Below are 15,077 nucleotides of genomic sequence, written 5' to 3' on the forward strand. Positions count from 1 at the left end.
TGGCTCCAGACCTCTGAATCTCCATCTGTTTTTCATTATTTAAATTTGGTCTGATGTTGTGTACACAGCTTACGCATTTTGAGTTTGTGGTGGGGGGGGGTGTTGTACTGGACACACATTATTTTGAAAGGTGCAGTGGTGAAACATTAGTCAGCCAAGAACTTCTTGCATATAAAATGTATGTAAACACATAACTTTGCATCCTTTCCACTGCTCTACACTTGAAATACCCCTCAAAAGGGTTCTCATTCTAAAACACAACTCAACTTTTCTACATTCATAAAAGATTGACATTGTACTTAAATGTAGCGACATCAATGAAAAATAGCATCAAGAATAACCACGTGAGATTGAACATGACAACTGTACATGCTGTTGCATGGCTAATAATGAACTCCTAAATCCTGGTTAAAGCAAAATCAAACAGAATAATTAGCTAACATCAACATAATGTCAGTCAGACTAATAATTAAGTGAAATAAAATGACAATTCAGTCTGATTATACGGGCCGGAGAAAATCACTGTGGTCACTGTTCAAAAAAACATTGTAGAAAGATTTTACATCCTGAACAATATCTCTGCAAACAAAAAGAGAAGAAAGAAAGAATTGCTTATGATCCTTGTAGTTCCTCATAGTTATTCTTTTGTGCAGCGTAAAAAGATGGTTAATACTGTTGCCAATGAGCATGATACTTAAGGTTTCTTCCAGCTAGCTATCTAGCAGGCATACAACAGGAGAAACGGGGAAAATCAACATGACAAATTGGACTCATAACTGAAGTTGGCGTCAACCAAAAAGCGGGACAGTTTTACAAAAGATGTAAGTTCACGTCAGAAGTGATTAGGAAGAGTAGATTTTTTTTAAATATATTTTTGTTGAAAATGAATTTTATTAGGTTCATCTGCTGACTTCAATACCTCCCATTGTTTCACTCTTTGTTCCTGCACACACAGCACACATGGAAAAGACAGCTCGTCTCTCAGATTATAAATAGGACGTCAGCAGTGGAGCCAAAACAAAATCTCCAAATACCAGGAAACCCCCGGCAGCTCTTTCACTCCAACCTAAACATTGCATGTGGTCTTTTTTTCCTCCTCATTATTCTATCTTATCTCACTCCCAAACTTCGCCTTAAATGTGATTAATCACATACTCTCCCAGACGTTATTTATGCACATTATCACATCCACTGGTGTTATCAGTAACAATAGGGATCTCTCAAATAAACTGAGCCCGACCTCCTCACTCGCGTGCCGGTTAGATTCACGGTCCTGCAGTATATCTCTAGTCCAGAGCCATTCATCAAGCTGAACACCTCTGCCTCCTTTTTCCCCTCTCTCCGTCTGTCTCCATCTTTTAAATCGTCTCTGTGAGTTATCACCACCCTCCTGGCATGGGCAGGAACTGCATACGAGCTTAGGAATGAAATAACTCATCTTTTGACCCCCCTCTTCTCCTCCTTTAACTGTCTCAAGGAGGTGAAACGTCCCGCGTCTGCCGCCCTTCACCTCTTATTATATACAGTCTACCTCCCGTCCATGTGTGTGCACACTCACAGATAAGGTATTGTTCTGTGGAGAAAGTAGTTAACACGTTGAACAGAAATGCTATGGTTTACTGACTTGTGCATGTGTCAGGTTTGCTGGAAAGCACAGATAATTGTTACATCATTCCCATGTTCCACGCACACGCCTTACCTGCACAGTAATCTAGCCTGCAGGTGTGAGTGTGTCAGTAGAGGGATTGTTCTGCTTGTACAAACAGCATAATTAGCATTCTTGTTGAGGCAGAAAATCTTCAAGACTCTTGTAACAGGAAAACCAGGGTGTGTCACAAACGTTTTGTGCCATTCCACCTTCAGTTTAAGTGTTACGTCATGTTAATGTCAAGAGGACTCTGACTGCAAGGCAAGCTGGGACACTTTCACCAACCTGCACAGATCAACCGGACCTGTTGTATATTTCATCCGGCTATCTTTAAAGCTGCTCGAACCAATATTTTTTATATGAAAGGGGAAGTTTCAACTTCATTGGTCAGCTTGCAGGACTTTGGAAGTACAAATGCATATGTGGAAAAAGTTGTATAAAGCTGTCTGATGCCTTGGTTTGGTCTGAAAACGACAAATCTTTTACCAGACCTCTTTAACCCGCTCTTCATCTCAGCTTGAGGCTAGCAGCTTGAGGCTACATTAGCCGCTACTATTATAACACACCCAAATCTCCACCCAAACTGGTAGTGATTAAGTTGCATTGTGGGTAATATAGGCAAAGGAAGATATATCTGTCCACCATAAATCTGACAATGTTACCGGAGTGCAATGCTCAATTGATGTAGTTTTAGTTTAACAATAAATGACAACATGATGAAACCTCAGATAATTTGCATCAGACTCTGCAGTTCCCCTCATCTCCACGGGGCCTTTTTAAGCATCTTTTCATCTCATTTTTGATTTAATGTCCCACAACAAATTAGATGTAACGTGTTAATCAGTGAGCTGTAGAGCTACTTCTAGACAGATTTTGTTAACTTTGAAGAGAGCCAGGCTAGTTTCCCCCTGCTTCCAGTCTTTATGCTAAGCTAACTAGCTACATAGTTAACAGTTTTTTTCTTTTGTCTGTTTCAGACGGGTAAAGTGGATCCTCAGCACCCCCGAATATCGGGCCACAGAGGCAACGTGTTAGACGTCAAATGGAATCCTTTCAACGACTACTGCATCGCCTCCTGCTCCGAGGACACCACGGTTTGTACACACACACACACACACAAAGTACACTTTCAAAATGGTTCACTGATGTGTTATCATTTCCCTGCGTTATGAACTTGTAGCGGCAGGGAGATCATTTTATTGCCTTGCTCTTTAGCCTTCAAGAAGAACTAGAAGTCATTCCACACATTCCTCAGTTCTGACTTAGCAGATAAATCCCCGTACACAGAAAGACAAAAGGAAGAGTCAACCGGGTTTAAGACTGTTTTTGTAAAGTGTGTCATTTATTTTCCCTATTCAGTTGTCCCTGGATTATTTCTGTAATGGCTATTTTCATAGATTTAGAGGTATTAAGAGCAGAGTGTTTGTTTTGTGTGTGTGTTTGCAGAGGTGGAGGTAGTATTAAGACTATTTACCCAAGTAAAAGTGCTAATATCACACTGTAAAACAATTGTTACACCAGGCAGCAGCCTTTTGGGTCTAAAAAGTGAAGCCAATGAGGAAGTACCTTGAACTTGCATTCTTTCAAAGACTCCTCTGGTTGCAAAAGGAAGTCTGATTGTACAGAAATTGATAAGAAAATTACCCAACTTCTCACTTGATTTATTACCTCAGTAAACATTGTTGCTGATTATTTTTCAAGCAATAGATTGAATGTTTAGTAGGTAAAAATTCAAAAACGATAGTGTGCAATGCATCCCAGAACCCAAAAGTGAAATAAAGTAAAACAATTCAAAGGAAAAGCAGAAGATCTTCACATTTGAGAATCAGGAACCATGAAATGTTTTATAAGTTCTTCATATGTTTTTTTTTTTAATTCACAAATCTTTGTTAAAATGTGTTGTTGGATAGATTGTGTGTTTGTTTACGTGGTTTCCTGTGTGTGTCTACAGGTGAAAGTGTGGGAAATCCCTCCTCATGGTGTGCTGAAGAACCTCACAGCAGCGTGGAAGGAGCTTCAGGGTCACAGCCGCAGAGTGGGCCTCATTGAGTGGCACCCGACCGCTAACAACATCCTCTTCAGTACGGGCTATGACTACCAGGTAACACACACACACTAACCCGGACCCAGACATCACTTCATACAAACCAGTTTGCTTCACGTGGACCCAGCTTTTGATTTAGAGAACCGAGTGAAGTCAAGTCAGAACCAATAAGAGTCCTGAAGCACTTTTACATAAATAAATATTTTAGACTTTTTAGTGAAATTTCTTTTTTGTGTGGATAAAACCTACTGTCAGTATGAATGTTCGAATACGTTTATTTCCTAAAACATTTCTAAGCCCAGTCTCAAGTACAAAAACTGAGTTTAAGACTTGAGTTCTTACCAAACTTGTTGTTGAATTTCGGTATGTGTGTGTATTTACATCGGTGTGTAATTTACACCTCCAGGTGATGATCTGGAACCTGGACTGTCCTGAGCAAGTGATAAAGAACCCCGTACGGACAATCCGCCACCACACGGACGTCGTCCTCTCCATGTCTTTCAACACAGACGGGAGCCTCTTTGCCACCACCTGCAAGGACAGGAAGGTCCGACTCATAGAGCCGCGCTCAGGAAACCTACAGCAGGTGAGTGTGTGTGTGTGTGTGTGTGTGTGTGTGTGTGTGTGTGTGTTGTCTTTACCTGTTTTCAGACAATTCTGTAGTTCAATTTGAGTTCTCTAATTTTAAAGGTAGTTACGATGCTATGTACCAGTTCATCTAAATAACTGTAAAGAAAACCTGTAGTTAGGGATATTATTTTTTTTTTACAAACGGGAATTTATTTGTGTTTATTTCAGATATTTTAAATGTTTATAAAAAGCACATATAAAAGAAATATACCATTTTTAGCTTTTGGGGTGAAAACACAATTTTTGATGAATGGTGACATAAAATCTGAAGGAAAATCAGTTAAATGAAAATGTTCCTCTTGGGAAAAATCAAGATATTTTTTTTTCAGTGAAAATCAATAAAACCTAAAACCCACAAGCCTTAGATGTCTTGTATAATAGCATCCCAGCCAATATTGCATAAGTGGGAGTTCCTGCCTTTTTCGCTCTTCCCAGCCCAGGCACTCATCCAGCACCACACAGCCAAAACTGACACCTCTGGCCACATCAGGGCCCATGGCATAGCTCCACAGACCTGTGGGTCACCAGCCACTGACTCACACACTTTATATCGGTCCGTTCTCGCTACTTTGGCCTGCCAAACAAGCTCGCGTGGAAACATAAGAAACATTACGTCACAGTGCTGTAATGTAATGTAAACGCATCAAACGTTGAGTATGCTGCTTTGTTTTAAGCCTGTTGTGTTTGCAGGAATCCAACTGCAAGACACACAAAGCCAGCAAGGTGCTGTTCCTGGGTAACATGAAGATGCTCTTCACATCGGGCACTTCACGTTACAATGACCGACAGTTTGCTCTGTGGGATCAGGTGAGAGCAAATTACAGCACAGGAAGTATTTTTGTGACAGAATCACCTCACCTCAAAGGTCCACAAACTTAGCTTTTTCTGCGCTTTATTAATGCACATTTCACGGTCTTAATCACCAAATGGTCAGCTGGATCTGGTTTTCAATGTGTGGCGTTTCTGTTAGGTGATGACGCATACAATGAATTGTTATCAGGTGGCCGGAGTTCCACACTTCGGTCATGTGGGGACACCTGAACCAGCTCCACTCACTGATAAAGACCATGAGATGCAGTCTGACGCTCTGAAAAAGATTAAAGGTGGACCTTTGAGTTTGTATTCAAATATCTTGTTGTATTCGTTTACTGTTGGATAATCAGTTTGACATTTTTACTTGGAAAAATAACTATTTTGATGAATATAATCAAAATAGTAGTAATGGTAATGATAGTAACAAATGGTTAACAGGATAATATTATGACATATTAGACAGACATGAATATAAACTGCAACTTCACTGTTTGGCGGTGGCACACAACTGAGAGGCTTTAATTCTAGATTGATTAAATTTAACAACAATAAATAGTGATGTACAGAGATGCCTTAACTACAGTGCATGTAGACAATCCACATAAGAAGAAAAAGAAAATGTCAACAAAATGATGAGCGCAAAGACTCAGAAATAAGAATAATCCCAATCGTAGAGAATTCATAATATTTCGTATTTGGCAGAGAGGTCTCGAGTCTAGGCGGCCCTATTTCCGGTCTCGCGTCATTAAAACCTCAGAGTAGTAAAGATTCAGGATAAAAGAAGAAAAGGACGGTTGAATATTGAGATAAGTATAGAAAGGAAATGTTAAGAGAAAAAGGTGAGGAAAGTGGAACCTTTTGGACATAATGAACTTTGGGAAAGGGTTTTCAACAAATCATTGAATTATCATAATTTGTTTCAAATGGCCTTATGTATGGATCAGATACTTGGACTGTAAAACTAATACAAACGTATGATCCCTGAGGTTGATGCAGTGAGGCTAATGCAATGCTCAACATGAAGTGGAAACTCTCACAAACACAACTCTGCCATCTACTGGACAAACCGGTGGACTTTGGTGTGTTTTGATTTGTGAGAGTGTATCGTGGGTGGAAGATTATAGCCAAAACAGGGATTAGGGACTAAGCACTCCGGTTTTTTTAATTCAGTGCCGGAGAGTGCTTTTTATGTAGAAGTGGATTTAAATGATTGAGTGTTTTTTTGATATGAGGGGATGTTGTCCATGTTGCTGGTGCTTAAGTGTTTGTTTTTGATCCTGGTGTGTGTTTGTAGGACGATCTGTCTGTGCCTTTGTCACAAGAGAACCTGGATGGTTCGTCAGGGCTCATCTTTCCTTTCTACGACCCAGACACACACATGCTCTACCTTGCTGGGAAGGTGGGTCTCTGAAAGCAACTAGAACGTCTTTATACACAAAATACTTTTAGTTAATAGGATTGTTACAAAGTCTTCTCTTGTCTCTGTCAGGGTGACGGAAATATGAGGTACTATGAGATCAGCTCAGAAAAACCATATATCTACTATCTAACAGAGTACCGGTCAAACCTACCTCAGAAAGGAATGGGTAAGAAATACAAACACACACACACACACTGGGACTATGTTTTTTAATCAGGCTCCAAAATGTTGGATTTAACAATTTACTTACTGAAATGTGTGTAAAATGTGGCCGTTTGTAAACTCTGCCTGCCTCTCTTTCAACTGTAAGCAAATCTGCTGTGCAAATAAGCCTGCAATATTTGAATAGCCAAACCGGCTGATCAAGGTGAAGTCGCAGATCACGTGAGGTGACATGCAGTCAGGCTCGTTTAGAGGATATAGTTAAATGGAAGTAGTTCAGAATCTAGTTCAAAATATGTTGCCAGGTTCTTACAACCGTAGTTTCTACATGAAACCGCTTATATTGACTCATTTTTAGCCTTTGAGGTAATGTTCTGAATTAAAGTCCTGTTGCAAAAATAAGATCCAGTTTTAACTGAAACTTTAAAAAATATAGTGTTTCCCTGAACATTACTTTGTCTTAGATTATAACATTTTTACTTGCTTGTTTTTTTCACATATTTGATGAGCCTGAGATCTAAGATTTTCACTGCCAATGATAGCTTTTCTGTAGTTTTGGGCATATGACAATTAAGAACTTAAAACTTGAAAGCAGTCCAAAACAAATGTAAGGAAATAAATGCCAAAGTCATTGTAAAAAGCCAATCAGTTCTTTACTGGACATGGTCCTGTGCTGTGGGTGGGTATCATCCTGCATTGACACTTTTTCCATTGCAATATGAACATACAAGTGCGCCGGTTGAAGGGCTTTTGAACACTTTTGCATATTGCAAAGTTAATAACATTAATCTCTTTCTTTTCAAGCCATAATGTGAGTCCACTACATCTTATTTGCAGTTGTGTTTTCTATCTACCTTATCTCCGTCAGTCAGCAAACTTTCAGTGTAAAGTAATTGTTCTTAAGAAAGTGGGTAAAACTGCCCCGACCTGTGTGTCTTCCTTCAGGTGTGATGCCAAAGAGAGGTCTGGATGTGAGCTCCTGTGAGGTGTTCAGGTTCTACAAACTAGTGACAATCAAGAGTCTTATTGAGCCTCTCTCAATGATCGTACCCCGCAGGGTGAGAGCACATCCACTCGCACAAACACCAGAGGATATATGTAAAAGAAATGCCTCCATTTTGGTGTGCGAAAAGTACATCTGTCTGAAATGTACTGTGCATGTGTTTCTAGTCCGAGTCATACCAAGAAGACATCTATCCAATGACTGCTGGTAACAAGCCTGCTTTGTCTGCAGAGGAGTGGCTCAGCGGCATTGATAAAGGTATTATTACATTAACTAATGTATGTGTGACACATTTATAAATGTTGGCGAGGTCTACGGGTCTGGTGGTAAACTGCTCCAAAGTAAATCATAATCAGGGTTCAAATATACTAGAAAAGAAAATCTCTGAGAACATTTATTCTCACTTCAGGATCATTCAGCTCCTCTTCCTCCTGTCTTTCTTTGTCCACCAGGTCCGGTGCTAATGTCTCTTAAGCCTGGAAGTCAAGTAGCAGAGTCGTACTCGGAGATGAGCAAGGGATGGGGAAACTCGCTGGACACTCGCAGGTCTCACAGCAGACCAGGCATGCTGCAGCTGTCTTACATTCAGGACCAAGTGGGAACCAAAGACGGCAGCGAGGACGGCGGCAATACAGAGGACGGCAGGAGTCGGACACCCGTCAGCAACGGAGAAGACCTCGCACTTTGCACTCCGCCCAGGACAGAGAATGAGGTACCGGATGATTTTTGTCATTCTTCGAGTTTTGTTTTTAAGGGCATGGGTCTAAAAACCATGTCAATGCTATTTATTTACAACCTACGTAATTGCACTTTATGGTGAAATTATATAGAACTAAGTCCAACGGAAGAATTAGAAATGTGGCTTAAATTTCTCTCTTGTTAATTCACTAACCCTGAAAAATATATCAGACAACCATAAAATGAAGACGGAATAAAGTGAATGAAGTATGACAAGACTTTAAAACTTCAATGAAAAAATCTTAAGAGTCGTCACTGTGATTGATGTTCAGTTGGAATCTTTAGTAAATCAGTCGGCAGTAAATAAAAATATGAATTTAAAGATGTTTTCCTCAAAAACATGCAGAGGAGGCTGAGTAGGGTCCTGTCAGGCTGCGTAAACAAGCTCCCCCAATCACATTAGACCTGAGAAATGCAAAACCTTGGGTAAAAGAAAAGTCCAATACATACAGCTGCTCCTCAGAAAGCTTAAGGAAAAGGCTGCTGATGTTTGTTATCGACAATATATCCCATGAACTTACCAAAACCAACATTAAAGTAATCCTACTTCGGTATTGTCTCTGTATCTAGCGACCAATATATTGTATTGCTGTGTTTCCAATGTAGTCTAAAAAGTGTGTGTGTGTGTGTGTGTGTGTGTGTGTGTGTGTGTGTGTGTGTGTGTGTGTGTGTGTGTGTGTGTGTGTGTGTGTGTGTGTGTGTGTGTGTGTGTGTGTGTGTGTGTGTGTGTGTGTGTGTGTGTGTGTGTCATCACAATAAACACAGACTCTGTGGTGTATTTCGAGTCAAATATTTACTCCTGTTTGAGTGATGTTTGCTAAAGTTTTCAGCAGTTTTAAGAAATAACGTTTATAGAATAAACAATACATCTTTGTGACTTGTTTTTACACATATACATCTCAATAGGATTCAATGGCTTGGTGCTAACCAACAAATTGTTGGCTTTGGTTTTTTCATGAGATATACAAAATGTAGAATATCATCAGCCTTACCCTTAAAGGGTATCTTTTTATGTCTAAGTGACTAATGGGGACAACAATTTTTGAAAAAGGTTCAGTATTGCGCGAGAACGCTACAGACACTAAATGGCTGCAATGTAATCGTATCAGGCAATTGCACCCCGTCAATCTACAGTATGTCCACTAAAAGTGCTTGTTTTTGCTACTGACATGCTCTGGTTGTTATTATAAGTATCTGACAACATTATGGAAAAGACGATACAGAAAAACACTTTTCTTACCTTTTGCTTTCAGTTTGTTTTTGTGTCATGTGACTTGTTGCCGGAGGACCAGGGTGGAAACGTGAGTGGAGTTAGTGAAAGGACGGGCGAGTTTTGTGTTGCAGTACAACACTGTACAGTCCAGTCTATTAACGGTGTTAATAGCAATATTTTTCATGGCTGAATATTTAGCTGAATTCGACAATGTGGATGTAACGTGAGATTTAAGAACAAGACTGCTCTGAACAACAAACAACTGATCAAGCAAAAGTAAAATAAAAATGTTTTATATCTCTGTAGGGTCATTTTCATAATGTTGTCCGACACTTTTAAGAACAATCTGAGCCTGTCGGTGGCAAAAACAAGTACTTTTAGTGGACGGAACTGGCTGATATGATTACACTGCAGCATGTTAACACCTTCTGCAGATTTCTCCGTTAATACTGAACCAATTTCAAAAGGCGTTGTCCCCGTTACTCATTGAAACACAAAGAAATGGGAAAATAGGGTTGCGGTTGAAAAAATACCAAAGTTACCCTTTAAATATTGCGGCGTACACTATAATAATAATTAAAAGGGGACCTAGATAAACGTATCGACATCATCTGGGTTATGGCAGCTGGACAGTTGGAGAAAACAGAGATTTTACTGAGTAAATCAAACTGAATCTGAAACCTAAAAGTAGCAAAAAAAGTGTACATGTCTTCCCCCGTCTCTAGTGGAAATGACACCCTTGATTTATTCCAATATATTCTGCATGTGTTTTGTCCACAGCTGCGACTGAAGTTCCACAAGCAGCAAGAGGAGATCCGACGGTTGAGGGAGCTCCTCAACCAGAGGGACGTGCGCGTCAAACAGCTGGAGCTGGAGATTAAGAACATCAAAAACTCCCAGTCTCACCAGAGCTCCCTCTAAGACTTGCCCCACCCACGGGGTCACTTTCACCGCCTCGAGGAACACATGCATCACTGTACAAACTTACTAACCCCCCCATCTTCAAACCAACGACACCTGTTCTTAGGATCCCGACTCACCTCTTTACCTTTAATGAGCCCTCCACACTCACTGCACAGGGGTGATTTAAACCTCAACTTTTGTGTTTTTCTTCATTCTGTCTGTTCCACACACACACATTCTTTGTTCATGCACATAGACTAAAACACTGAGTCTCACCCAGCTGTAACATGGTTTAAAACTATTTGCACCTGTTTACCTTGACCTTTTTTTTGTACGCTTCAAAGCTATGCAAGTTATTGTAATTTTTTGCTTTTTATGCTCTTTGTAGCTGGAGATCAAACAGGATGTCTGTGGCTGTCTTGACTGGATGATGTGGCTAACTGCGTGTGTGAAGCTTGTTGCAGGGCAGGAGCAGACATCCTGTGTGATTGTGCGATAACGCTGAATTTATTTTATGCTTGGTGATTGAATATTGGAAATAAAACAAACTACTGTAAGTGGAGGTGGCGGGGGTGATTTTAATGTATGCTTGAATGTGTGCTTGAATGAGAGCGATCTAAATGAATGATAATATCATGATCCCAGCTGTGTTCTTGCGTTCCATTGAGCTGCATTTGTTTTTAATTTTTTAAATGACTGGAAATTTGAAAATGAATCAATGTGTTTCACTGCAGCTATTGTGTAAGCCAATTCTGTAACTGATGCCATGTAGCAGTTCTTAATTTTTTATATTTATTTTAAAATACAGGTAAAGAAAATTGACTATTTGTTCAAGTACTTGAATTCCCGATTGTAATTTTGCAAAATACGGAATGCAAACATGTTTTTAAAAGGAGGTCACTGTGGTTTTTCCTGAGGTCACTGTGAAAAAAATCAATTTAAAGCCATTGTAGAGCCGTAGTCCTGCACTACTTCTGGGTTAGTTTGTGTTCCACTAGCTTTTAGTTGTGAATGTATTTTCTTTAAAAAGGTGTCTTTTATTGCCCTTTGTAAAAATCTGAAACATGACACTGGGATTTTCTATTCATATTTTCAGCTGATGGAGTATCCGCTTCTTCAGTGGATGGTAAGATATGAGCACGTCATAGCTCTGGTGAGTGATAGCGGGAGTTCAGGTGGGAGATATAATATATATTGAGATGATAGAAATGTGTGTACTGTCAGAGATACCATGTAGTATCTCTGCTGTATTATGTAATTTACTGAATTAAACTTCCTCTGTAGTTATTTCATTCATATACAGTTCCTCAGAACAGGTACAATGGATTTATGATCTATAATGATTTCACTCTATGATTATTGGATTTTATTTATACCGCCCATTCCTTTGCAGGACATGTAGTTCTTGAATGCGAACACAAATTATTATTTAGCTTGACCGTTCATTCCTAACCTTGAAAGCAGCGCTGGAAAAAAACAAATCTCCATCTCATCTCTTTCTCATGTTCTAGAGCTTTAGACGGTCGTCATTAGCAGATCAAGTTTTTAAGTAAGTGGGTTTCAATGAGTAGATATTGTTTTTTTTAGAAGATGGACAGAGAGTTACCAGTATGATGTTTCAGCTTTGAAAGAGATCCTCTGTGTTAAAATGACACAGTCTGGATGAGGCTAGTGGAAGAGACGTGAGCGCAACAGGGAGACGGGTCTTCAGCTCATGAAATAATCAGTTTACTTACATGTGACAGGGAAAACATCAATGTTTTATTTTTAAATGCCTAGCTGTGATGATCTAATTTAACCGCAAAGACTTAAATTACTAAAATGTACACAAAGTCACACTGAGCACTTAGTGAAGTCTATGCTAAAGGCATTTAAAAATGCGATTTCCCTCAAGGAACTTCTGAATCTTTTTTTCCACTCGGAGCGGTTTCTTATATTAGTTGCCTTCAGAATTTAAACATTCCCTTGTTCTCCATGTTGAGAGGAACAATTCTCTGCCATGTAAGTATGCATAGATGTTACAGAAGTGCTTGCGGATATTAGGCAACACAAACCGTATAGATGTTTATCCCAAGATTACCACTCGGATACAGCACACGTTATCACACATGCCTGTATTTATGTAGTCTGAAGCACACGCGCCATAATGATATTCTAGATTTGGTTTACATTTCATGGCCTCTTGTGAAAGATGTAACGCATGGAAACTGCCATACCAACCCGAGCACATACAGACACAGTGGCCTCAATACAACTGTGGACCTTTTGACCTCTGGGAGGACAGTTCCAGCACAGCTTCATCTCTAGCTGACTTTTGTCCAGGAGCAGCAACGACCCCGGCCGTAGTAAATTCTAACCACCACTGCTGTTGGTGGATGAGTCTCAACACATTCCCACAGTGCACTGCTGTGCTTGCAGCTGACGTGGACTTGCTTAAGGGCTGATTTGGTTGTTTGAACACATCACAACAGATTGTAGATTGTACTTCCAGAGCCATTCCAACAAGCTTAAATCGTGTCAATGTTTCCCTCAGAATTTATTCAAATGGCTTTTTCCCAATCCCAAAAAACTCTTTTATTTGTATTTTATTATATTTCTCCTTCTGAAAAGTCTCTCTGGAAATGGACGGATGAACTGTTGTCTGCCAAAATTATGCATTTAAAGAACAGTCATTGGTCAGCTTCGGAATTCAATGCTTCATGCAGTTTATACCACAAATAAATACTGCATACCTCTAGCTAAATAACATAGCTGTCAGTTTTGAGCCAATTATTTCTTTTTTTTCAGCGCTGTTTTATAGTGACTGAACTGTTAACGGCATAATTTGTCTTATACAGTCTTTACTGCTGTCCCATTTCATACATGCGTCACCAAAAACTATGGAAACTCACAATTTTCAATATTTAATAATAAAAAAAAACATGAAATAATCATATTGATATATTATTTAATACAAATAAAACCATTATTAAAACTTAACTCATTTTAGTGAAAGAATGTATCATTAATTTTCATGATTCCATTTTTTTTTGATTCAATCAGTTTTATTTAATGAAAGCTTTGATTTTAAAATGTAAATTTTCATGATGTAATATTTGCTGATAACACTTATCATGTCGAGTTTTATTTCATAATGTCACGTGTGTAACTTTACCCGTCTCTTAAGCTAGCAAGGTCAAAAACTTCAACCAAATTCAGCCTGTTAGCAACTGTTAGCGAGAGCAACCATTGTAGCGTAACATAATACTAAAGCGGGGCTTCTCAAAGTTTTGATGACTTGAGTGGCCGGGTGATTGAGCTCAGGAAAAATGCACCTCCCTTCCACATTAAACTGCAGAGTTATCCACCAAAATTGATAAGTTTAGCCGACAGCATTAACATTGACGACGTAGCGTAATTCCTGTGACACTCGTTGCCGACAACATGTAGCTTTCTACAAGTTGTCATTCCTGACCTGACAGACGCTTGTTAGTGAGACACAGTTTGACGCAGCAGCTGAGCAGTGTATTAAATGTATGCTAAGCTATTAAAAAGGAAAATCTTGAAAAGGACCGCGGATGATTGAAATATAGTGTTTATGCATGCATTTTATCTCAAGTTCGGAGGCCACACAAAATTACTTTTTGAGTGCTGCCAATGGCCGGCAGGCCGCACTTTGAGCAGCTATGAACTATGAGAGGCTTCAGTTGTAAATAAATAGTATTAAATGCTATTTTCTGTTTCTTACTCAAAATAGTTGCTAATTAATGCTTTTTCATTGATAGAGGGATAGGCCAACGCACCGTGATTATTGACACGCCCACTTAGGAGACGAAAGTGTTTTACATTTCAAACCGTTGGAGGAGCTTGTTGTGCATCATCTTTGTTATCGAGCAAAACCTCCTGATTGTATTGAAGGGTGTCTTTTATTGATTATTATATTAACTTTCATTTGTAAGAGCAAGGATGGTAATAGTAGTCTGCTTCTCAGCCTGTGATAAAAGTTGAATAATTCCCTCTGTCTTCTTTAAACCTTAAGCTTGTGTAATAAACTGGTTGTGTGGAATTTAAAAGACGTGGGCGCCGGCTTGTTAGGGAGGGTCAAACAAAAAAGATGCTCTTGGTTGCATCAAGGGAAATGAGGCTGCAGTGTTTTAGAGCTTGACTCATACTAGGGAATAAAAGTCAGGATATTTTGACCATTCTCTGTGAGTTCACCAGCTTCATTTAAGTGCAGCACTAAATTGCTGGTGTACTCCTCTAAATTGATGAATGATGGATTTTGATTTGATGTTTCAAAAGAAACAGTATGACACTAAGACAACAGAATAATGAGCTCACTGCCAGTTATCAACAAATATCCACTCGTATAATTTGATATTTGTGGTGTACCACCCTTGTGCCTGCACAACTAGAGTATAATTTCAATTTCCGCTTGTTATACATTAGAATGAATTATAAACAATAAGCATTGGGAGTGGAAAAGCAAAGTTGTTTCTTCACAAATCTTTTTTTCTTGCTGTT

At 39.3% G+C, this 15,077-nt stretch overlaps 1 protein-coding gene across 3 annotated transcripts in view; it reads left to right on the forward strand.

Annotated features, from left to right (window-relative positions):
- coro2aa (coronin 2Aa) overlaps positions 1–13,458 on the forward strand; it is a 32,720-nt gene extending 19,262 nt beyond the window's left edge. For all 3 annotated transcript variants that reach the window (XM_079159119.1, XM_079159117.1, XM_079159118.1), the window contains 10 exons: positions 2,626–2,742; positions 3,600–3,749; positions 4,099–4,278; positions 5,013–5,129; positions 6,430–6,534; positions 6,625–6,721; positions 7,663–7,775; positions 7,888–7,978; positions 8,173–8,432; positions 10,452–13,458. In XM_079159119.1, coding sequence (XP_079015245.1) covers positions 2,626–2,742; positions 3,600–3,749; positions 4,099–4,278; positions 5,013–5,129; positions 6,430–6,534; positions 6,625–6,721; positions 7,663–7,775; positions 7,888–7,978; positions 8,173–8,432; positions 10,452–10,592 — 1,371 coding nt within the window. In that variant the 3' untranslated portion in view covers positions 10,593–13,458. The remainder of the gene's footprint in view (positions 1–2,625; positions 2,743–3,599; positions 3,750–4,098; positions 4,279–5,012; positions 5,130–6,429; positions 6,535–6,624; positions 6,722–7,662; positions 7,776–7,887; positions 7,979–8,172; positions 8,433–10,451) is intronic.
- The last annotated feature ends 1,619 nt before the right edge of the window (positions 13,459–15,077 follow it).

Source organism: Pholis gunnellus (assembly GCF_910591455.1).
Source record: "Pholis gunnellus genome assembly, chromosome: 5".
Taxonomy (NCBI): Eukaryota; Metazoa; Chordata; class Actinopteri; order Perciformes; family Pholidae; genus Pholis; species Pholis gunnellus.